The following is a 25,416-nucleotide window of genomic DNA, read 5'->3' as shown; positions in this document are numbered from 1 at the left end:
CATGTCCTCACTATTTCTGTTATCATGCCCATCTTTGCATGAAATAGTCCCTTGATATCTCCAATTGTCTTGAAGAGATCTTAGTGTTTTCCATTCCATTGTTTTCTTCTATTTCTATGCATTGTTCTTTTAAGAAGGCCTTCTTATCTTTCCTTGCTATTTTCTGGAACCCTGCATTCAGTTTAGGGTATCTTACCTTTTCTCCCTTGCCTTTTCTTCTCTTCCTTTCTCAGCTATTTACAAATGCAAAGCCTTCTCAGACCATTTTGCCCTCATTCATTTTTCTTTTGGTGGTTTAGGTCACTGCCTCCTGTACAATGTTACCAATCTCTGTCCTTAGTTCTTCAGACACTCTCTTCCAGATCTAATCTCTTGAAACTATTCATCACCTTGTGCTGTATAATATAAGGGATTTGATTAGGATACCTAAATGGTCTAGTGGCTTTCCCTACTTTCTCAGATGGTAAAGAATCCACCTGCAATGGAGGTGACTCAGGTTCAATCCCTGGGTCAGGAAGATCCCCTGGAGAAGAGAATGGCAAACCCACTCCAGTATTCTTGCTTGGAAAATCCCAGGGACAGAGGAGCCTGGTGGGCTATGGTCCATGGGGCCACAAAGAGTTGGACACAACTGAATGACTGATCCTTTGCAATAAGGAGCTTATCATCTGAACAGTGGTCAGCTCCAGGTCTTATTTTCACTCTCTGTATAGAGTTTCTCCATCTTTGGCTACAAAGAACATAATCAATCTGATTTCAATGTTTACCATCTGGTAATGTCTAAACAAATGGAGATTACACTGTTGTTTTTAAGGTTGCATCCAAGAACTGCATTTTGGACTCTTTTGTTGACCATGAGGGTTCTTCCATTTCTTCTAATGGATTCTTGCCCAAAGTAGTAGATATAACGGTCATCTGAATTAAATTCGCCAAATTCCCATCAATTTAAGCTCACTGATTCCTAAGAGGATAGTGCCTCTCCTTCTTGACCATGTCTAATTTATCTTGATTCAAAGACCTAACATTCCAGGTTCCTATGCAATATTGTTTTTTACAGCACTTGACTTCACTTTCACCACCAGACACATCCACACCTGAATGCTATTTGCGTTTGGTCCAGCTGCTTCATTCTTATTGGAGCTATTTTTAATGGCCTTCTGCTCTTCCCCAGTAGCATACTGGATACCTTCTGACCTGGGGGGCTCATCTTGTGGAGTCATATCTTTTTGCCATTTCATACTGTCCATGAGGTTCTCCAGGCAATACTACTAAAGTGGGCTGCCATTTCCTTCTCTAGTGGACAATGCTTTGTCAGAGCCTTCATTATTATCCATCCATTTCAGGTGGCCCCACACGGAATGGCCAATAGCTTCACTGAGTTACATAAGCCCCTTCACCATGACAAGACTGTAATCCGTGGAGAGGAAAATTCTAAATTGTATTTGACACATTTGTGGTCCCAATGACTGTAACCCATCTCCTCTGTTCATGGGATTTTCCATCAAGAATACAGGAATGGGCTTCTCTTTCCTTCTCCAGGGTATCTTCCTGACCCGGGGATTGAGTCCATGTCTGCATTGCAGACATCCTGCATTACAGGTGGATAGTTTACCACTGTGCCACCCAAGCTTCCCATTAAATCCGTAAAGACCAATTAATAAATCTAGTAAAAGTGGCAAATAATATTTTAATATGTTAAAACGTATCTTTCTACTATTTGATAGTTGAAGCAGTCAAAAGCAATACTATAGAGAATATAAAAATAGAATAAAAAGATTAATGTGACTGTAGAAAAGATCGTACTGAACCATTGCACAAAACACATTTTCAAGCAAAGATTTTTTGTGTTTTAATTATTATTGGTCAATTCCAATTTTATACTGTCAGCCTCAATATATTTCAAACACTGACTTCATACAGACTACAGTCTTTCTTCAAAAAGTGACTAAAGAGAAATTGATAAGAAAAGGAAGACTGGGAAACAACTTATGTTTGTGAATAAAAAATATGTTACTAAAAATATGTGAGTTTAGAAAAAATGTTAAAAGATGAAGCAGATTATTAAAATTGAAAACTAAAAATACTATATGTCAAGCTGATGAAATTCAGACAAAGTAGCTCATAAAAGAAAAATTTATATCCTTAAATATTTGTATCATAAAAGAAAAGGTGCTTGAAATTAAAACATTAAGCTTACAACCAAAGAAGTAAAAGTGATCCATTAATCTCTAGATTTAATGCAGTCTCTATCAAACATCCATGACGTGTTCCCAGAGAAGTAGAACAAATAATCCCGTAATTATATCGAACCACAAAAGACCCTGAATTACCAAAGCAATCTTGAGAAAAACAACAAAGTTAAATATTTCACAATCCCAGACTAGACACAAAGCTACAGTAATCAAAACTAGTATCTGTTGCATTGGCACAACAGATATATAGAACAATGCAACAGAATGGAGAGCCCAGAAATAAACCCACATAAAGGTCAATTCGTCTCATAAAGGTCAACTTGTCAAATTCAAAGGAAGTGTGAATATGCAATGGAGAAAAAACAGCCTTTTCAATAAATGGTGCTAAGAAAACAAGACAGCTACATTTAAAAGAATGAATTTAGAACACTTCCTCACACCATATACAAAAAGAAGTTCAAAATGTATTAAAAATCTAAATGAGAGGCCTGAAATCATAAAATTCCTAGAGGAAAACATGGGCCAAGCACTCTTTGACATATATAATAGCATTATTTTTTTGTCTGTTTCCTAAGGCAAAGGAAATAAAACAAAAGTAAACAGATGAGACCTAATTAAACTTAAAAGCTTTGCCACAGGAAAGGAAATAATTAAGAAAGCAGTCAACGTACTGAATAAATGTTTGCAAGTCGTACTGCCAGCAAGGGGTTAATATTCAAAATATATAAACAGATCAATACAAAAAGGCAATACAATCCAAAAATGGACAGAATCTTTTGACATATTTTTGCAAAAAAGAAACATAGATGGCACACAAGCACATGAAAGGATGCTCAATATCACTAATTGAGAAATGAAAATCAAAATTGAGATATCACCTCACACCAGTGAAAACGGCTATAGTCAGAAAGTCTATAAATAGCAAATGTTGGAGAGGATGTGAGAATAGAGAATCTTCTTACACTGTTATGTGCGTGCACGCATGCTCAGTCGCTACAGTCATGACAGACTGTCTGTGACAAGGGACCATAGCCCTCCAGGCTCCTCTGTTCATGGGATTCTACAGGCAAGAAGACTAGAGTGTGTTGCCATGCCCTCCTCCAGGGGATTTTCCCCCACCCAGGGATAGAAACTGCATCTCCTGCACCGCAAGGGGATTGAGCCAGCAGGAAAGCAACCTACACTGTGGGTGGGAATGTAAATTGGTGCAGCCATTCTATTAAACACTAGGGAGTTTCCTCAAAAAACTAAAAATAGAACTATCATATGGTCCAACAATTCCATCCCTGGGTATATATCTGGAAAAAATGAAAACACTAATTTGAAAGGACACATGCACCTCAATGTTCGTAACAGCACTAATTATAATAGCCAAGATACAGCAGCAAGCCAAGTGCTAATCAACAGATGGATGGATATAGAAGATGTGCCATATATATGAATATTACTCAGCCATAAAAAGAATGAAATTCTTCCACTCGTAGCAACATGGTTGGACATAGAGAATGCTATGCTTAGTGAAGCAAAGTCAGAGAGAAAGACAAATATTGTATGAAATCACTTCTTCACGGAATCTAAAAAATAATACAAATTAATGTGTACACAAAAACAGAAGCATACTCACAGATGAGGAACATAAACTTGTGCTTACCAAAGGAGAGAGGGAAAGAAGGAAAGACAAATTAGGGGTGTGGGATATAAAGGTAAAATCTATCATGTATAAAAGGAAGCAGAAACGGTACACTGTACAGGACAGAGAACGGTAGCCGTTATAGTTTAATGATTTTAAGGCAGTGTGATCTGCAAAAATACTGTACGCTGTACACCTGAAACTAATATAAAATTGTAAGCTAACAATAACTCAATACATAAGTAAAAAGCAAAGACGTAAAGAAAACCAGAATGAGCATAAATGTTAAATGAAAGAAAATAAAAATATAAGAAAGAAAGATGAGTATGTTTCATTCACCATTTGTAACAATAAATTTGCTTATCATTGTAAACAATATTAAAAAACATAGTAGAAAACTGATAGTTTATTTTTTCCTATTTTTCAACATTTTGGAAAATACCATTTTATTAGTAATCCTGCATATAAGAAAAGTAAATAAACTTTGAATGCTGATGTTATGGGTACTGCAATTAGATACGAGAAACTTTTTCCAGATATTATCTTGCTTGTACTAACTGATTTAATTTGATTAATCTCATTCCAAAGCTTTCCATATTCTATAATGCTTTGTTTTAATAAAATATATATATTGTGGAAACATGGATGGATCTAGAGATTGTCATACTGAGTGAAGTAAGTCAGACAGAGACAGACAAATATTATGTAATGTGGCTTATATGTGCAATCTAATCTGAATATAATTTATTTAAATTTAAATCAGATGATCATTATTTCTACTACTGTGGACAAGAATCCCCTAGAAGAAATGGAGAAGCCCTCATAGTCAACAAAAGTTTTGGTGCAATACTTGGTTCAGTACTTGGTGCAATCTCAAAAATGACAGAATGATCTTGGTTCATTTCCAAGGCAAACCATTCAACATGACAGTAATCCAAGACTAGGCCCCGATCATTAACGTCAAAGAAACTAACATTGACCAGTTCTATGAAGACCTACAAGACCTTCTAGAGCAAACACCAACAAAAGATGTCCTTTTCATCATAGGGGACTAGAATGCAAAAGTAGGAAGTCAAGAGATACCTGGAATAATAGGTAAGTTTGGCCTTGAAGTACAAAATAAAGTAACACAGAGGCTAACAGAGTTTTGTCAAGAGAACACACTGTTCACAGCAGACACACTTTTCCAACAAGACAAGAGACAACTCTACACATGGACATCATCAGATGGTCAATACTGAAATCAGATTGATTATATTGTTTGCAACCAAAGATGGAGAAGCTCTATAGAGTCAGCAAAAACAAGACTTGGAGCTGACTATGTCTCAGATCATGAGGTCCTTATTACAAAATTCAGGCTTAAATTGAAAAAAGTAGGGAAAACTGTTAGGCCATTCAGGTATGACCTAAATCAAACCCCTTATGATTATAAAGTGGAGGTGATGAATAGATTTAAAGGATTAGATCTGGTAGACAGAGTGCCTGAAGAACTATAGGTGGAGGTTCATAACATTGTAAAGGAGTTGGTGATCAAAACCATCCCAAAGAAGAAGAAATGCAAGAACGAAAAGTGATATGAGGAGGCTTTACACATAACTGAGGAAAGAAAAGTGAAAGGCAAGGGAGAAAGGGAAAGATATACCCAGTTGAATGCAGAGTTTAAGAGAATAGCAAGGAGAGATAAGAAAGCCTTCTTAAATGAACAATGAAAAGAAATAGAGGAAAACAATAGAATGGGAATGACTAGAAATCTCTTCAAGAAAATTGGAGATATCAAGGGAATATTTCATGCAAGGATGGACAGAAGCAGTAGGGACTGAACTGAAGTAGAAGAGATTAAGAAGAAGTGGCAAGAATATACAGAAGAACTATACCAAAAGAGTCTTACTGACCCAATAACCATGATGCTGCAGTCATTCACCCAGAGCCAACTATCCTGGTGTATGAATTCAAGTGGGATTTAGGAAGGATGTTAAAGCTGAAACTCCAGTACTTTGGGCACCTGATGCGAAGAGTTGACTCACTGGAAAACACTCTGATGCAGGGAGGGATTGGGGGCAGGAGGAGAAGGGGACGACAGAGGATGAGATGGCTGGATGGCATCACTGACTCGATGGACGTGAGTCTGAGTGAATTCTGGGAGTTGGTGATGGACAGGGAGGCCTGGCGTGCTGCGATTCATGGGGTCGCAAAGAGTCGGACACGACTGAGTGACTGAACTGACTGACTGACTGACTACAAACAAAGCTAACAGAGGTGATGGAATCCCAGCTGAGATATTTCAAATCCTAAAAGATGGTTAATTCAGTTAAAGTGTTGCACTCAATATGTCAGCAAATTTGGAAAACTCAGTGGCCACAGGACTGGAAAAGGTCACTTTTCATTTCAGTCTCAAAGAAGGGAAATGCCAAAGAATGTTCACTACTGTACAACTGTGCTCATTGCACATGCTAGCAAGGTTAAGGTCAAAATCTTTCAAACTAGGCTTCAGCAGTACCTGAACTGAGAACTTCCAGATGTATAATTTGGGTTTAGAAAAGGCAGAGGAAACAGATCAAATTGTCAACACTCTCTGGATCATAGAGAAAGCAAGGGAATTCCAGAAAAACATCTACTTCTACTTCATTGACTACTCTAAAGCCTATGATTGAGTGGATCACAACAAACTGTGGGAAATTTTAAAGGGATGGGGAATACCAGGCCACCTTACTGGTCTGCTGAGAAACTTGTATGTAGGCCAAGTTCATATTCATTGAGTCAGTGATGCTATCTAACCATTTCACCGTATGCCACCCTCCTCTCCTTTTACTTTCAATCTTTCCTAGCATAAGGGTCTTTTCCAATGAGGGAGTTTTTCCCATCAGGTAGCCAAAGTATTAGAACTTCAGCTTCAACAACAGTCCTTTCAATGAACATTTAGGGTTGATTTCTTTTAGGATTGACCAGTTTGATCTACACGAAATCCAAGGAACTCTCAAGAGTCTTCTCCAGCACCACAATTTGAAAGTATCAATTCTTCAGCCTTCAGCCTTCTTTTCTTTGTTTCTTTGGTCCAATTCTCACATCCATTCATGACTACTGGAAAAACCATAGCTTTCACTATATGGACCTTTGTCAGCAAATTGATGTCTTTGTTTTTTAATATGCTATCTAGGTTTGTCATAGCCTTTCGTCCAAGCAGCAAGTGTCTTTTAATTTCATGGTTGCAGTCACCATGACCAGTGATTTTGAAGCCCAATAAAATATGCAGAGTACATCATGTATAATACCACACTGGATGAATCACAAGCTGCAATCAAGATTGCTGGGAGAAATATCAACAACTTCAGATATACAAATAATACCACTATAATGGCAGAAAGGAAGAGGAATTAAAGATCCTCTTGATGAGAATGAAAGAGGAAAGTGAAAAGGTTGGCTTAAAATTCAACATTCAAAAACGTTGGATCATGGCATCCAGTGCCATCACTTCCACGCAAATAGAAGGGGAAAACAGTGATAGATTTTATTTGTCTGAGCTCCAAAATCACTGCGGGCAGTGATGACAGCAGCCATGAAATCAAAAGACACTGAAATCAAAAGGACTGATGCTGAAGCTCCAATACTTTGGCCACCTGATGCGAAGAATTAACTCATTGGAAAAGACCCCGATGCTGGGAAAGATTTAAGGCAGGAGGAGAGGGGATGACAGAGGATGAGATGGTTGGATGGCATCACTGACTCAATGGACATGAGTTTGAGCAGGCTCTGGGAGTTTGTGATGGATAGGAAAGCCTGGCGTGCTGCAGTCCATTGGGTCACAAAGAGCTGGGCATGAGTGAGTGACTGAAGTGAGTCTGAGAGGCAAGGGAGGAGGGATAAATTGGAATATTAGGATTGACATACTGAAGTGATTTAGCAGCAGCAGCACACATACTTCTATGTATAAATAAATAACTAGTATGGACCTACTGTACTGCACAGGAAACTCAATACTCTGTAATGGCCTATTAGGGAAAAAACCTAAAATAGAGTGGTGGAGATAACTCTGTGGAGTTATATAATAACTCTGTGGAGATATATATATATATATATATACACACACACACACACACACACACACACAGAGTGTATATACAGTATATATATATACAGTGTATATACAGTGTGTGTGTATATATATATATATACACACAGTATATATATATATACAGAGTGTATATACAGAGTGTACATATATATATATATATATATACACACACACAGAGTGTATATATACAGAGTGTATATACAGAGTATATACAGTGTATATACTGTATATATATATATATATATACAGAGTGTATATACAGAGTGTTTTATATATATATATATAACAGATTCACTTTGCTATATACCTAAAACTAACACAACATTAGTTGTGAACTGAACTAAACTGAACTGAATGATTTTCACAATATATTTTCCAGGGCTTATTCAAAGACTATAAGTAGAAATTGATCAACATCTATAACTTATGTTACAACATAGACTCATAATTCTTAAATTAAAAATAACTATATAAAGAATAACATATGCATTCATGTATTACATGTCTTTTGTAACTTTTTATGTGTAAAATCTATTTATGCTACACAAAAGTTTCATTTAATTTTCATTGTAAGAACAAACTTGTTGTTATCAAAGGGGAGAGAGAAGGGAGAATGAACAAAATTATGGTATGGGATTAAAATATAAAAACTACTATGTATAAAGTTTAATAAACAAATAGGCATATTGTATAACACAGAGAATGAGAGTAATATCCTGCACAACTCCATACCCATCATACTCATAACACCACTCAATTATCAGGGATACGAATTTTTCTGTAACTGCATTTTCATTTTCACCAAAACTAAAATGCATTTGAGTCATTCCAGATGAACTAGTGAAAAACAAAGGACAAAAATAATTTAACAACTTATAGAAAGGAATCATTACAATCTTGGTCTGGAAAGATGTTTAAGAAAGAATCTAGAAATTAACATTTATTTATTTCACTTCTCAATAATTTAAAATTCTGTAACAAACAATCTGATAAAGGGAAGTTTACATCTTCCTTTTTAATCATTATATGTGTAATTTCATTTTCTTGCCTTAATGTGCTACTACTTCTACCAAAACTTTTTTTAAAAGGGTGGGGAAACTGGTGGACACACTTGATTTTTTACCTATTTCAAAAGAAATATTTTCAGAATGTCACCAATAATAATGGTGAAAGTGAAAGTGAAAGTCAATCAGCCCTGTCCAACTTTTTGTTATCCAAGGACTGTAGTCTGCCAGACTCCTCTGTCCATGGAATTCTCTAGGCAAGAATACTGGGGTGAGTAGCCCTTTCCTTCTCCATGGGATCTTCCGAATCCAGGGATCAAACCCAGGTCTCCTGCATTGCAGGCAGATTCTTTACCATCTGAACCACCAGGAAAGCCCAATGATAATGGTACTTGGATTAGCTTTTGTTGATTTTCTTCATAAAATTAATGAAATATTTTTATTTTCCTAATTTGCTCAGGGTTTGTTGTTGCTGTTAAATCATTAATAGATCTTTTTCTTGATTTAACTGAGATATTCATTTAACTGTGCTTGTATGTATGTACATATACATATAAACACAAACATATATATATTATATATAATACATATATATACATATCCATGCATATATTTGCTTTTGAAATATATAATAATACTAATATATTTTATATGGTACTTATATATTTATAGATAGATACATATATACATATACATGCATAGATATTTGCACTTGTTTTGGTAATGTGGGGAGGATTTTATATACATATTCAAATGTGAGTCTGGGTTAAAATTTTCCTTTCTTACACTGTTTTTGTCATCAGAATGGCTATCAGGTTTTGCTAACTATATAAATTGTTGTTGGTGTTGGGAGAGTCATTTCCTAGGGAGGTTGATAAGAAGTTTAAGGGTCCCCAAGGAGAGAGGGGTCTGGAATTCTCAAGGAGGAAGAAAGGACAAACTTTTTTTCTTCTACATTCCTTAGGATTATATAACAATAATGTATCCTGCTTGAGGACAGTCTCTGGAAAAAGCCTTCTGGCTAATCCTATTATCTTAAAATGTAAATTATGGGGGTAGGTCTAGCGAAGTCTTTACAACCTCCAGACATTCTTTTGATTCACTGTAATAACTAATTAGAGAGTATATAACTCCATGGCTAACACTAGCAAGTGGGTACTCTTTCTGCCGCCTCCTGATGCTTATGTCAGAAGCTTTCTCTATCTCCTTTATACTTTAATAAAACTTTATTACACAAAAGCTCTGAGCACTCAAGCCTCTTCTCTGGCTGCGGATTGAATTCTTCTCCTCCGGAGGCCAAGAATCCTGGCGCCTTTGCATCGTTCAGCAACAACCTTTCATCTTGGGGGCTCATCTGTAATTCTTCAGGACAAGGTAAGGATGTTTGGAGCTCAAATTCTTTGTTCTCCTAGTGAACACGTTTTCTGCTGTACTTTACTAAGTCTGCGGTGTGCTTGCATGAATGAATGAAATGCCCTGCACGAAGCAAGTGAGGAGCCCTGCTCTGCGGTTCTGTGGCAACCTCACACGGCTTATGGCAAAAGCCTGTCGGGGGTTCATACTGACCTGCCAATGCCAAGAGGCACCCAACGTCTCTTTCAGGGACTGCCCAGAAATGGGCAAAGTGTGTGGATTGAATTTTCCTTTCTCGGTCAAACTTTTCAGTCTCTTTGACGATTTCATAACTCCTTGGAATTTAGAAGTATGAACCTAACCTGTCAGATCATAGACTTGTGATCTATGCTGTTACTGTGTACTGCTACTTAGGTCACAAACTTGGATTGGTAGTCAGGAAGCACCTAGCCTTGTTAAGCATGGAAAGGTTGGAAGCTAGATGGAGCTCTATCTCCAAGAGCATCTCTGAGGCTAAAGTTTACTCAGATTGGAACTACAGTGGAGGTTTTTTTTTTTTTTTTTTTTTTCCTTTGGTAACGCTGGCTCTTAGTGGACCAGAGGAGACTCTTATACTGGTGTGGTGATGCTTAGGAGGCTCGCATACTGGTGTGGTGACACTTGGAAGGAACATCTCAATTTTATGTTCCAACCGGTCTTATTGTGGTCAGGAATATACTCAGGGTCATGCACAGGCACTCAGGTGACGAATGTTTCCCCCAGCGGTTTAGCCTGGGAGGCATTCTGGAAGGATGCTCTGATTGCACCCCGGGTGGCATCAGAGGCAAGCAAGGTTTTAATGGTGAGGAGCTGGACGTCAGAGATGCCATCAGGTCTACCCCTGGTGCATTCTGACCCCGTCTTGGTGGTAGAACTGGGAGGGACGAGTATGTCACCTGCATGGGTAAGGGACAGACTAAGTCTAACCGGGAAAGAAAAACTTTGGTGTAAAGTCTGTTTACACCCCCATCTAGAGCAGGGAGGGATGCCTCCAGTAGAAAGAGGGTGCTGGTCGCTTTTTTTCTCTCTTACAGATGGGAGCTAACAATTCCAGCCTCACTCTTTTGAACTGTATCCTGAAAAACTGGGATAGATTTGATCCACAGGGCTTAAAGAAGACATACCTGGTCTCCCTATGTGATACTGCATGGACACGGTACCCACTGGAGGATGGCAAGTGGTGGCCAGTTGGAGGGTCTCTTAAGTATAATACTGTTTTACAATTAGATCGGTTCTGTAGAAAACAAGGGGAAATGGGTAGAAGTAGCCTATGTGTTGCCCTTTTTCTCTCTACAAAATATGCCAGACTTAAGTCCTAAGGGTATAGATTTGGGTATGACTCCTTCAGCTCCCTCCTGTCCTCCAACTTTGCTAGATGAGATGGAGGACAGGAGACAAAGAGTTAAAGAAAAGCAGGTTTCTCCTAGGATAATATGCACAGAACAGCCAGAGAGACTGAGGAATAGCCACACAAGCTTTTACTTCTTCATGAAGCACTCACCAGGAAAAATAATCAGTCTATGAGAGTTAATAAGCCTTTTTCTTATCAAGAAATACAAAGAATCAAGGGGGATCTGGGAGACTATTTAGAGGACCCAGAAAAATATATTAGAGCTTTTAAAGGTGTTACTCTGCTTTATGACCTTACTTGGAAGGATGTGATGTATATCTTGGGACAAACACTGACTCCCAACTCAAAGACTTGAGTTTTGGGGAAAGTGCTTGCTTATGGAGATGAACAGTTTGGTAATGAATCAGTAGGGAAGAGGGAGGACGAGATAGCCACCCTCCCCACTGGGAGTCAGGTGGTCCCAACTACAGAACCAGATTGGGACTACAACACAGCTAAAGGAAGATGGGATCAGAGTCATTTTGTCAGATGTATTCTTGAAGGACTGAGGCAGGCGCATGCTAAGCCTTTAAACTATGGCAAATTGGCAGACATAGAATAGGAGGAGAAGGAAGCTCCTGGTAAATTCCTAGATAGACTGAGAGAAGCCCTTCACAGATTCACTGAGATTGATCCTGAAAGTGAAGAGGGAAAAGTGATCTTAAAAGATAGATTTCTCACTTAGTCGGCTCCAGATATCCGCCATACGCTATTAAAATAGGACGAAATCAGTCTTTGGATAGTCCGTTACAACTGGCTCAGACAGTCTATTATGGTAGGGAATATGAGGAAAAGAAAGGCAGAAAAAGACAAAGGAACAGGCAGAAGCCCTCGCAATGGATATGAGAACTATTCTTAAACAGCCTGAGAAAAATGCCCAGAGGGACCCAGGGGAAAAGGGATGGGCTTGCTATTACTGGGGAAAAGATGGGCACCTTAACCGGGATTGCCCTCAGGCATCTAAGCCGCCCCCGGCTCCATGTCTGGTCTGCAAGGACCACACTGGAAGAGAGACTGCCCTCACAGGCGTAGGTTTCAGGGGTCGGACTCTCAAGACAATCAGGACTGAAGATGCCCTGGGGTCCCCAAACAAGCTCCCATCCTAATTACACCTGAGGAACCCCAGGTATTAATAACTGTGTGTGTGTGTGTGTGGGGGGGGGGCAATCAGTCAATTTCCTTTTAGATACTGGGGCAACTTACTCCGTGCTTACTGAAGCCCCTGACCCACCTTCTTCCCGATCCACTTCCATAATGGGACTGTCTGGATGAGCCAAAGGGTATTACTTCAGTTGTTCTTTAAGCTGTAACTGAGACTCTGCTATTTTCACACAAGTTTCTGATCATGCCAGAGTCTCCCTCACCCCTTTTGGAAAGGGATATACTGAGCAAAAGAGAAGGCAATGGCAACCCACTCCAGTACTCTTGCCTGGAAAATCCCATGGATGGAGGATCCTGGTAGGTTGCAGTCCATGGGGTCGCACAGAGTCGGACACGACTGAAGCGACTTAGCATACTGAGCAAGGTCCATTCCTCTGTTTTCATGAATAAGGAGCCTTCCCTTTCTCTCCCTTTAATTGAACAAAATGTAAATCCTAGAGTATGGGCTGATGGAAAATCTGTGGGTTGAGCACAAAATGTTATTCCTGTAGTTGTCAAGCTCAAAGACCCACACTTATTTCCACATAAGAAGCAGTATCCACTGAAACCTGAAGTGAAGGAAGGGTTAAAACCCATCATTGAGAATTTAAAGGAGCAGGGACTATTAATTCCCTGTAACAGTCCCTGCAACATTCCTATTTTGGGTACAAAGAAATCAAATGGTAAATGGAGACTAGCTCAAGATTTATGAATAATAAATGAAGCTGTAGTTCTTTTACACCCCATGGTGCCTAATCCTTACACTCTATTGTCTGAAATTCCTGAATGGGCCAAATATTTCTCAGTAATTGATTTAAAAGATAACTTCTATTCAGTGCCTTCTGGGAGGAAAGTCAATTTCTATTTGCCTTTGAGGACCCTACGCAGCTAGGTTCTCAGGTAACCTGGACAGTTTTGCCCCAGGAATTTCGTGACAGTCCTCACTTATTTGGATAAAGTTTGTCATGGGATCTACAAAACTTTAATAGCTCTGAAGCAGTCGTGTTACAATATGATATTTTGCTCAGTGCTGAGACAGAGGAAGCTTGTTCATGAGCCTCAGAAGACTTCTTAAACTTTCTGGCAGGCTGCGGTTACAAGGCATCAAGAAAAAAGGCTCAGCTTTGTCAACAATCTGCTACATATCTGGCCTAATCATATCAGAAGGGACTAGGGCCATGGAAAAACAGACTGGTTCCGAATAGGAAAAGGAGTATGTCAAGGCTGTATATTGTCACCCTGCTTATTTAACTTATATGCAGAGTACATCATGAGAAATGCTGGGCTGGAAGAAGCACAAGCTGGAATCAAGATTGCTGGGAGAAATATCAATAACCTCAGATATGCAGATGACACCACCCTTATGGCAGAAAGTGAAGAGGAACTAAAAAGCCTCTTGATGAAAGTGAAAGAGGAGAGTGAAAAAGTTGGCTTAAAGCTCAACATTCAGAAAACTAAGATCATGGCATCCGGTCCCATCACTTCATGGAAAATAGATGGGGAAACAGTGGAAACAGTGTCAGACTTTATTTTTTTGGGCTCCAAAATCACTGCAGATGGTGACTGCAGCCACGGAATTAAAAGACGCTTACTCCTTGGAAGGAAAGTTATGTCCAACCTAGATAGCATATTCAAAAGCAGAGACATTACTTTGCCAACAAAGGTCCATCTAGTCAAGGCTATGGTTTTTCCTGTGGTCATGTATGGATGTGAGAGTTGGACTGTGAAGAAGGCTGAGCGCCGAAGAATTGATGCTTTTAAAGTGTGGTGTTGGAGAAGACTCTTGAGAGTCCCTTAGACTGCAAGGAGATCCAACCAGTTCATTCTGAAGGAGATCAGCCCTGGGATTTCTTTGGAAGGAATGATGCTGAAGCTGAAACTCCAATACTTTGGCCACCTCATGCGAAGAGTTGACTCATTGGAAAAGACTCTGATGCTGGGAGGGATTGGGGGCAGAAGGAGAAGGGGACAACAGAGGATGAGGTGGCTGGATGGCATCACTGACTCAATGGACATGAGTCTGAGTGAACTCCGGGTGTTGGTGATGGACAGGGAGGCCTGGCGTGCTGCCATTCATGGGGTCGCACAGAGTCGGACATGACTGAGCGACTGAACTGAACTGAACTGAACTGAAATCATTCCCTATCTATGACTTTAAGACAATTGAGAGGATTTTTGAGACTCACAGGCTACTGTGATTCCAGGTTATGGGGAACTTGCCCAGCCTTTATATAAACTTATAGCTGAAACTCAGCAGGCCCAAACAGACAAACTGATTTGGTCTCTAGATACTCAAAAAGCTTTTAAGGTTCTTCAGACTGCTCTCCTGCAAGCTCCTGCTCTGAGCTTGCCCACAGGGTCAGAATTTAATTTGTTTGTCACTGAAAGAAAAGGTATGGCCTTGGGAGTTTTGACACAACCCTGAGGGCCTCACCAGCAACCTATTGCTTATCTAAGCAGAGAATTAGATGTAACTTCACGTGGGTGGCTCCAGTGCCTAAGAGTAATTGGGGCAGCAGCTTTATTAGCACCTGAAGCTTTAAAAATAATTAATGGATGAAACCTTACTGTACTGACTTCTCATGATGTGAGTGGAATCTTAAATTCTAAGTTTAATATTTGGATGACAGACAGTAGGCTTCTTAAATATCAGTCATTGTTGTTAGAAAGACCAGTAACTAAGCTTAAAGTTTGTGGAAATTTAAATCCTGCCACTTTCCTTTCTGAGAAGGAAAATGAAACACCTGATCACGATTGTTCCCAATTTCTAACTTTAAACTATGCAGTTCAAGAAGATCTAATGGATACCCCATTAGACAATCCTGACATGGAAATATTTACAGATGGCAGTTCTTTTGTTCGGGATGGAAAGCGTAAAACAGGTTACGCCATGGTTACTGCTGAACAGGTTTTAGAAGCAAAATCTCTCCCCCAGGGAACCAGTACTCAGCACAGCTTGTGGCTCTGACTTGAGCTATAGAGTTAAGCAAAGGGCAGCGGGTAAATATCTACACTGATTCTAAGTATGCTTGTTTGACTTTACATGCTCATGCTGCAATATGGAAAGAGAGACAGTTTATAACAGCGACAGGAGAACCTATTAAACATTTCAGAGAGATCAAGAGACTTTTAACTGCTATATGTTGTCCTAAAGAAGTAGCTGTTATGCATTGCAAAGGGCACAGCAGGGATGGGAGTAAAGTAGCCAATGGTAATCAGTTGGCTGACTGTCAAGCCAGAAAAGCAGCACTTTAGGAAAGCCCTTCACTACAGACGCCTTTGATCTGAACAGGTCCTGTGGAACAGGAAAAACCACAATATATTGAGGAAGAATTAGGAAGATACGAGAAAAGAGGAGCAAAGATTACTGATAAAGGATGGTTACATCTGAGGATGGACAATTAATAATTCCTGAAAGTGCTCAATAGAAAATTCTTAAGGGTTTACACCAGAGTTTTCATTAGGGTGGACAGAGTACTTACCAGATGGCTTCTCGTTTGTTTGAAGGTAAAAATGTAATGAAAACTCTAAAGAATATTATCAAAAGGTGTGAGGTTTGTCAGAAAAATAACCTAAGGACTGAAAAGCTAGCAAAATCTGGGTTACAATGAAATGGAAAGTATCCTGGAGAGGACTGGGAAATTGATTTTACTCATATGCCAAAAGCTAATGGATATTCTTGCTTACAAGTTTGGGTGGATACTTTTACTGGATGGATTGAGGCTTTTCCCTGTAGTAGTGAGCAGGCTAAGGAGGTTATAAAGGTTTTAATCCATGAAATTATCCCCAGGTTTGGGCTGCCACAGAGGCTTCAGAGTGACAATGGCTCCGCCTTTAAAGCTGCTATAAATCAGGGGGTGTCTAAGGCTCTAGGAATAGAATATCACTTACACTGTTCCTGGAGACCCCAATCCTCAGGAAAGGTTGAAAAACCTAATGACATTATCAAAAGACATATGTGCAAATTAACTCAAGAAACGCAGGACAATTGGATTAAAGTCCTACCCATAGCTTTAATGAGGGCTCGAACTGCCCCCAAAAAGGAGGGATTGTCCCCCTTTGAATGTATTTATGGAAGGCCTTTCTTATGCACAGACATTGTTATAGACCCCAAAGCCTTGGAATTAACTAATTATGTAACTCAGCTCTCAGCTTTTCAACAGGCATTAACAGAACTCTGGTAGATGGCTCCTGATCCAGCCTCTTGAATCAAGCAAGCCTCTATTTGAGCCAGGAATTGAGGTCCTCATAAAAACATTGGGGTTTGGGGGCCCATCCCTTGAGCCCCTCTGGGAAGGCCCTTACCAGGTTATTCTTTCTTCTCCTACAGCTGTCAAAGTGTGAGGAATTGATTCGTGGGTACATCACACTCGAGTTAAGAGGTGGCACCCTGACCAGAGCTACGTGACTTCATTTTATGTCTTTACTTTCTATGCTTTGACTTTGCACTTTTTAAATGGGCCTGATAATCTATGTGAGCCTATGTATGCTGACTCCAAAAATCCCGAGTCTGCCGTTTGAGCCTCAAGACAATGCCTTCCTGTCCTGGACTCAGTCCTACGCAGCATTTCACAATCAGTCTAACTGCTGGGTGTGTGGAGCACTCCCCTTTTCATCAGTGGAAGGCTTCCCGTGGTGGACATCTCCACTTCAAGGAAAGACTTTCTCCAAGTCTGCAAATACTTTTAACAACAATCGCATGTGATGCCTCTTCTTAAACTGATGACATCTAACAATCCTAAGATGGACTGATGTAACTCTGGACATAATATGACTTTTAATTTGATTTTAACTTGTTTTAAGGACTATTTTGCCTTGCATCTATAACTGTGTAATTGGATTTGTTTCTAGTCGCATGAAGGCTTTTAAGTTACAAATGGTTGTCCAACCTCCTAAGAGTGCCACAGCCTCTTCCAAATATTACTTAGGGCCCCTGGATCAGAGACCCTTAATATGAGGGTTAGGAGAATATATTGCCTCAACAATTTAGGGACCACACCCCTAAATAGCAGGAAGTAGTTATGGAATGGAAATGACGCCCCTTTCCCTTAGCAACATAATTCTCCTAAAGGAAAAGAGGGGAATGAGAGAGTCATTTCCTAGAGAGGTTGATAAGAAGTCTAGGGGTCCCCAAGGAGAGAGGGGTCTGGAATTCTCAAGGAGGAAGAAAGGACAAACTTTTTTTCCTCTACATTCCTTAGGATTATATAACAATAATGTATCCTGCTTGAAGACAGTCTCTGGAAAAAACCTTCTGGCTAATCCTATTATCTTAAAATGTAAATTATGGGGGTAGGTCTAGCGAGGTCTTTACAACCTCCAGACATTCTTTTGATTCACTGTAATAACTAATTAGAGAGTATATAACTCCATGGCTAACACTAGCCAGGGGGTACTCTTTCTGCCCCCTTCTGATGCCTATGTCAGAAGCTTTCTCTATCTCCTTTATACTTTAATAAAACTTTATTACACAAAAGCTCTGAGAGATCAAGCATCCTCTCTGGCCCCAGATTGAATTCTTCTCATCTGGAAGCCAAGAATCCCGGCATCTTTGCATTGTTCAGCAACAACCTTTCAGTGTTTAGTGACTAAGTCATGCCCGACTTTCATAAACCCATGAATTGTAGCCCTCCAGGCTCCTCTGCCCATGGGATTTTCCAGGCAAGAATATTGGAGTGGGTTGCTATTTCCTTCTCCAAGGGATCTTCCTTACCCAAGAATCAAACCCACATCTTCTTCATTACAGGTGGATTCTTTACCACTGAGCCACCTAAGAAGCCCTAAGCATATAAAGAGTAGAGTGTATTTTTTATTTGATTCTCTGGAAGACTTTATGCAAGACTATATTTATTTCTTACTGGGATGTTGGGTAGAACTTATTCATGAAGCCATGTAGCCTGGGTTTTCATTGTCAAGAACTTTTTGACTAATAATTCAAATAAACAGTAATTTGATTTCTCTAGTGGTTATAGAAATATTCAAAATTTTAATGTCTTCTTGAATAAGAGCTTACTAAGTAATATTTTGTAGTGATTTTCCCATTTCATTTACATTTTCAAAGTTATTGGCATAATGTTCAAAATGTTCTTTTGGTGTCTAAAGCATCTATGGTTATAACAATCATTTTATGCTAATTACTGGATAATTGTACTTTCTCTGTTAATCTTTTTTTCTTGATCTTTTTCATCCATTTCTCTAAATTGTTTTCTAAATCTAATTGTTTTCTAAATCTTTTTTCTAAATTGTTTCAAAGTACCAACTTTGTCCATACTTTGTACATATAGTTTCATGCTTTTAAATTTATTTTTTATTTCTTCCTTTATGTACTATTCCGTTTATTTTATTGCTCCTTTTTCTAGTGTCTTTATATGGATGTCTATCTCTTTAGTTTGGAGTATTTTTTATTTCCTAATATGAGTATATAAGTTTGTGAATTTCCTTCTAAATACACTTTAGATATATCTTGATGCTAAGTCACTTCAGTCGTGTCCGACTCTGTGCGACCCCATAGACAGCAGACAACTAGGCTCCACCATCCCTGGGATTCTCCAGGCAAGAACACTGGAGTGGGTTGCTCTTTCCTTCTCCAATGCATGAAAGTGAAAAGTGAAAGTGAAGTCGCTCAGTCGTGTCCAACTCTCAGCGACCCCATGGACTGCAGCCTTCCAGGCTCCTCCAACCATGGGAGTTTCCAGGCAAGAGTACTAGAGTGGGGTGCCAGGGCCTTCTCCGTTGGATGTATCTTACAGACTTGCAATTCTCAGTACTTTTGTTATAATTGAAAATAATTTCTAATTTTTATCATAATTTCTTTGTGAATGAATGGGATAGTTGATATATATTTTTCAATTTTAATATGTGTGGGATTTTTCTAGTTATCTTTCGATACTGATTTTTAACTTAATTCCATTGTGTCTGAGAATATAATTTGTATTATGTCAACCCTTTTAGATCATTTACTATTTTTTTCAAAATTATATCTTTCAAAAAACTCCTGGAGCTTGAATAATACCCATCATAAATTTTCTGAGCTATTCAATTAATCAAATAAGAATAGAAAACAAAGTAAAATATATTTGAAAGAAGATGAACCTTTGCATCTGAGACTAAAAGAGAACAGTTGATGGGATAAACTACCTTCTCTCCTGGGGTCACAGAGACTCTCCAGATGCAGTGTGTATAAGATGGATAGCCATTTGGAAATCCTGGGGAGGAAAGATTGCCATTGGATTCTTGTAGGGTTTCTCCACATGCTGAAAGAAAGAAAAAAACAACATATGTTTGATTTTTTTTAATGAAAAAGATAAAATTATTCATTATTTTTTATAAGAGACATTTGCATCACTAATGAATCTTGAGCCTTTTGGTGTTAGAGAAGGATATATATTTGTATAACACTTTTCCTTTATAAGTAATTTTTAAAATGTCTTTCTTACTAGAATTTCAGTATACTTAAAGGGATTGCTATAGCTAACCGTATAACAAGATTATGAGATAAATAACCTGATGAAACACAAAATTCTTCCTTATGGAGACATTTCTCATTCATTCCCAAGGAGCAAATAGCCAACTTATACATCACCCATACTCAGATTCAAGCCAGTGGGTACCTATTTGATGTGATTCTGGGACCTCATAAAACATTTTATTATTATATTTGGTGTACAGTGAAGTTAATTTTAATAATGAATACTGTATCAAAGTTGGGAAAAATAAAATTTAAATAATAATGAATAAATATGCCGTAAAAGTGGTGCCAAAATGACACACAATGAAATATTTTTTTCAAAATAAACTGGAATAAATTGAAATATAAAACATTATGGAAGACAAATTTTCCAATGAGATATAGATATTTATCTATTCTCTGTTTTCTCCCTATTATAAGTAGAAATGACTGGTAAAGCAATTTTATTTTCCTTTTACTACCCTTATCTACTGGAGAATCCCATGGAGAGGAGCCTGGCAGGCTACAGTCCATGGGGTCACAAGAGTTGGACACGACTTCGTGACTAAACAACCAACCAACAACCCTTATCTAACTTCTTGGTAGTAATTATCAGTCATCTGATGTAGCAAACAGTCAGCTGTACGGCCTCAAGATCAATATGACTAATATCTATAGGCCAATTCAACAAAGGCAAGGTCAGAGGATAATTAGCTCACTGGTTCAGCTAAGGTTTGTAGTCAGAAGCATTCTACAATGGACTGTCTTGTTGCTTTTGCAAGACATGATCTGAGTCAAATGAATCTAAGCTGATTTAAGTATCCTTAATTCATGAACAATTCCTATACACCAGTTAGTTTATATAAATATTTATATAAAGCTGTTTATAACTTTCATTCAACAGTTTGAAAGAATAACTCCTTCCTTCTGAAGAAGACTGAAATAGAACCTGATATATTACCATATTATAGAGCCAGCAGGTGAACTCTTGTCTCATCAAAACAATACATTATAAATGGTTCTGCATATCCTGATTTAAATGAAGAAACAAAAATAATGGCTTGGAAGACATAAAATAGAGATGTAAAAAGAGTTTGATATGATATAAATATTTATGCAGCCATGAAATTAAGACACTTGCTCCTGGAAGAAAAGCAGTGACAAACCTAGACAGTTTTTTAAAAAACAGAGACATAAACTACAAAGGTCCGCATAGTCAAAGCTCTGGTGTTTCCCATAGTCATGTATGGATGTGAGAGCTGGAACAATAAAAAAGGCTGAGCACTTAAGAACTGATGCCTTTGAACTGTCATGAGGGAGAAGACACATAAGAGTCCCTTGGACAGAAAGGTGATCCAACTAGTCAATCCTAAAGGAAATCACCCTGAATACTCATTGGAAGGACTGATGCTGAAGCTGAAGCGCCAATAGTTTGGCCACCTGATACAAAGAACTGACTCATTGGAAAAGAGCCTGATGCTGGGAAAGATTGAAGGCAGAAGGAAAAGGATAACAGAGGATGAGATGGTTGGATGGCCTCACAGACTCAATGGACATGAGTTTGAGCAAACTCCGGGAGATGGTTTAGGACAAGGGAAGCCTGGTATGCTGCAGTTCATGTGGTCACAAAGAGTCGGACATGACTGAGAGGCTGAAGAACAACAACAAATAGTGTTTGTACAACAAAATAAATTTAAAATAAGAGCAAGCAATATTTATTCTGATTAACAGGTAGATAAAAGCAACTTGAGAATAAAAGAAAAATGCTCAAGGTAAAAATATGTAATCAGCACTTTTCATGAATCATCTAAGGATACTTGATAAATGTGACATTATAAAAACCTTTAGAAAAATGAAAATTTGTTAAGATTTATTAATGCAACCAATGTGCTTCTAATTATGATCAGTTTAGGTGCTAAATAGCCATTGGGGGATTTAGTGTGTTTCAATGAAAAAAGCTACAATCTACAGCAATTTAAAAATAAATTCTGTAATTCTAAGCCTCATAGAATGTTGGTACTGGATTTCCTCAAGTGGAATTAAAACAATTAACTCACACTTGTAAACAAACATTATTATACTGATAAAATGATAAAACAGAAAGCTCTCTGAAATGCAAAAAAAAAATGAATATAGTTCAAAAATCTAACAAATGTATTATATAACACTTACTTATAATGCAAGAAGTGTGGACAACAATTGCCAAGTTGTAATCATTTATGCATTTCCCTCAGTACATGTGGCTATCCCAGGCTACCTGATCCCTATTTCAGAAGATTCTCATAAATTTTCCTGGGCATTTGTTCATTCATGTTCAGGTATAAAAAATAATTTTATAACTAAAACAACTAAAGGAAAATTAGCAAGGCAAAGATGGCACTACTAAGTTAAATACATAGTCTCTTCATCTACACAGTGATTTATTTAGTATATGGATGAGAATTGAGAAGTTTGACTCATGGCATAATCCCTTGTTATGTCATACAAGCAAGTCTCAAAACCTTCAACCTCAATTTTCTGTTCTTTAAAGTGGCTATCTCATTAATATGTACTTCATAAAGTTGTTTTGTAGGGGTCAAGTATTGTGATGCCCAAAGTCCTCTATTTAACACTTAGATACCTCTGACACAGGTAGGGAAACTGTGGGCTTAATTTTTATAATGTATCTTTGAGCTATAAAAAAACCCAGTCTTATGTAAGAGAAAAAAAAAACATAAAGATACAAAGAAAAATTATCATCAGTCTCCCAATAAAAATCATTCTAAAAACAATATACAAATTGAATTTTCATCTCTGTAGGCAGATGACATGATCTTATATGTACAAAACCATAAAGATTCCACAGACAAAAAAAAAAAAACCAAACTGTTAGAAGTAATAAAAACAATTATACAAAATTGTAGAATATAAAATCAATACACAAAATTCAGTTGCATATCCATTAACTATCAATAAACAATATGAAAATGAAATTAAGAAAATAACTCTTTTTATAAGAAACCCCCCTCAGTAATAAAATATTTAGGAATGAAAGAGGCAAAATAAACTTGAGGCAAAAGACATGAACATTGAAGACTACAAAACATTGACAAAAGAAATTTAAGAGGACACAAAGATGTGTTCATGGATTGGAAAACTTAATATTGTTAAAATATTATCCATCCTAGTCAAAGCATGGATAAATTTCTAAAATTCAATGCAATCCCTATCAAATTCCCAGTGGCATATTTTTGTAGAAATGGGAGAAAAAGTCTTAAAATTCATGTAGAATCACAAATCCTAAATAGCCAAAACAATGTTGAGGGAAAAACAAAAACAAAAACACAGAGCTGGAAGCTTCATTGTTCTTAACCTCAAAACATACTACGAATCGAAGCTTCATTGTTTTTAACCTCAAAACATACTACGAGTCGAACTAATACAATATTGTAAAGAAAAAAAAAATTTTTAAAAAAGTATGATACTGGCATAAGAGAGGCATATAGACCAATGGGACAGAATAAAGAGCCAAAAATAAACCCACACCTAAACAGTAAAATGGGATCTTTGATAAAGGTGCCAAGATCCTCAATGGTGAAAAGATAATCTCTTCTATAAATGGTGTTAGGGAAACTAGATACATACATACAAGAGAATAAAATCAAACCCCTTTTTCCACTATCCACAAAAATCAACTCAAAGTGGATGAAAGATCTAAAAGTAAGACCCCAAATTGTAAAATTCCCAGAAGAAAAACATAGGTGAAAAACATCATAACAGAGGTCTTGGCAATGATTGCTTAGATATGAAACCAAAAGCACAGATAATAAGAGTGAAAATAGACAAGGGGACAACAGCAAGCTAAACAACTATGTAGCAAAGGGAAGAATTGATAACATGAAAAGAAATCTTTGGAATGGAACATTTGCAAATCATGCATCTGATAAGGGGTTAGTATCCAAAACACAGAAGGAACTTACCAAACAAACAACAAAACAAACCCCAAGTAACCAAATTTTAAAATGGGCAGAGGACTTGAATAGACATTTCTCCACAGAACACACACAAATGGCCAATAGATACATGAAAAAAGTGCTCAGTGTCACTAATAATCAGAGAAGTGAAAATCAAAACCACAATGAGCTATCACCTCACAATGGCTGGTTGGCCATTATTAAAAAAAAAAAAACAGAAATAGCGAGTGTTGGTGAGGATGTAGAGAAACCACTTTACACTACTGTTAGGAATGTAAAATGGTGCGGCCACTGTGGAAAACAATGTGGAGTTTCCTCAGAAATAATAAATAGAACTACCAAATTATACAGCAACTTTACTTCTGGTAATTGATGCAAAAGAATTGAAAATAAAGTGTTGAAGAAATATGTATACTCACATATTCATTTAAAATATTACTGAGAGTAGCCATAGAAACAAACTGCCTTATCATTAGATGAATGAATAAATAAAACATGGTGTATGCATACAATGGAATATTATTCGACCTTAAAACAGAAAGAAATCTGTCATGTGCTACAACAGGGATGAACCTTGAGGACCTAATTCTAGTGAAATAGGCTAGGCATACACAAAAAGACAAATATCACATGAGATTTCTAAAGAGATCTGCTGTTTAACAATGTGTACATAATTGACAGCACTGTACTGTACAATAAAATTTTGTTAATAGGACATATGTTATATGTGTTTCATCAAAATTTAAAATTATTAATAATAAAAAGTAAACCTAAATATTGTATGATCCATCTCACTTGTGCAACAGATGGTTCTCATGTGTGCTTTACCTTCCAAGATAGAAAATTGTTTTTGAATTATATAAATGCTTCTTGGATTGGGTGTGGCTGAGAAATTATTACAAATTCATATGTTATAATAACATGATTAAATTTATAGTTGTTTGTATTCCCATCTACAGATATTTTTTGTAGCAAATGTCTATAATATCCACCAGATATCAGGATTGAGAATAACTTTTCCATATTCTAAAAGAATATCTTTATAATGTTACTAACTCAAAAAAGTACAATAACTTGTAGTAGACAAATCTCTTCCCTCAAAATCTTGATAAACTATAGAGTAGGGAAAGAAATAAAACTATATCTAAACAACTTAGCACTACCTAATTAACTTCATACATCCATTGCTCTCTCAAACT

At 37.6% G+C, this 25,416-nt stretch overlaps 1 protein-coding gene across 1 annotated transcript in view; it reads right to left on the bottom strand.

Moving 5' to 3' along the window:
• TLL1 (tolloid like 1) overlaps positions 1–25,416 on the bottom strand; it is a 335,849-nt gene that overhangs the window by 100,809 nt on the left and 209,624 nt on the right. The window contains exon 9 of the mRNA NM_001193114.3: positions 19,955–20,070. Coding sequence (NP_001180043.1) covers positions 19,955–20,070 — 116 coding nt within the window. The remainder of the gene's footprint in view (positions 1–19,954; positions 20,071–25,416) is intronic.

Source organism: Bos taurus, chromosome 17 (genome assembly GCF_002263795.3).
Source record: "Bos taurus isolate L1 Dominette 01449 registration number 42190680 breed Hereford chromosome 17, ARS-UCD2.0, whole genome shotgun sequence".
Lineage (NCBI taxonomy): Eukaryota > Metazoa > Chordata > Mammalia > Artiodactyla > Bovidae > Bos > Bos taurus.
This window is presented reverse-complemented; position numbering and strand designations above follow the sequence as displayed.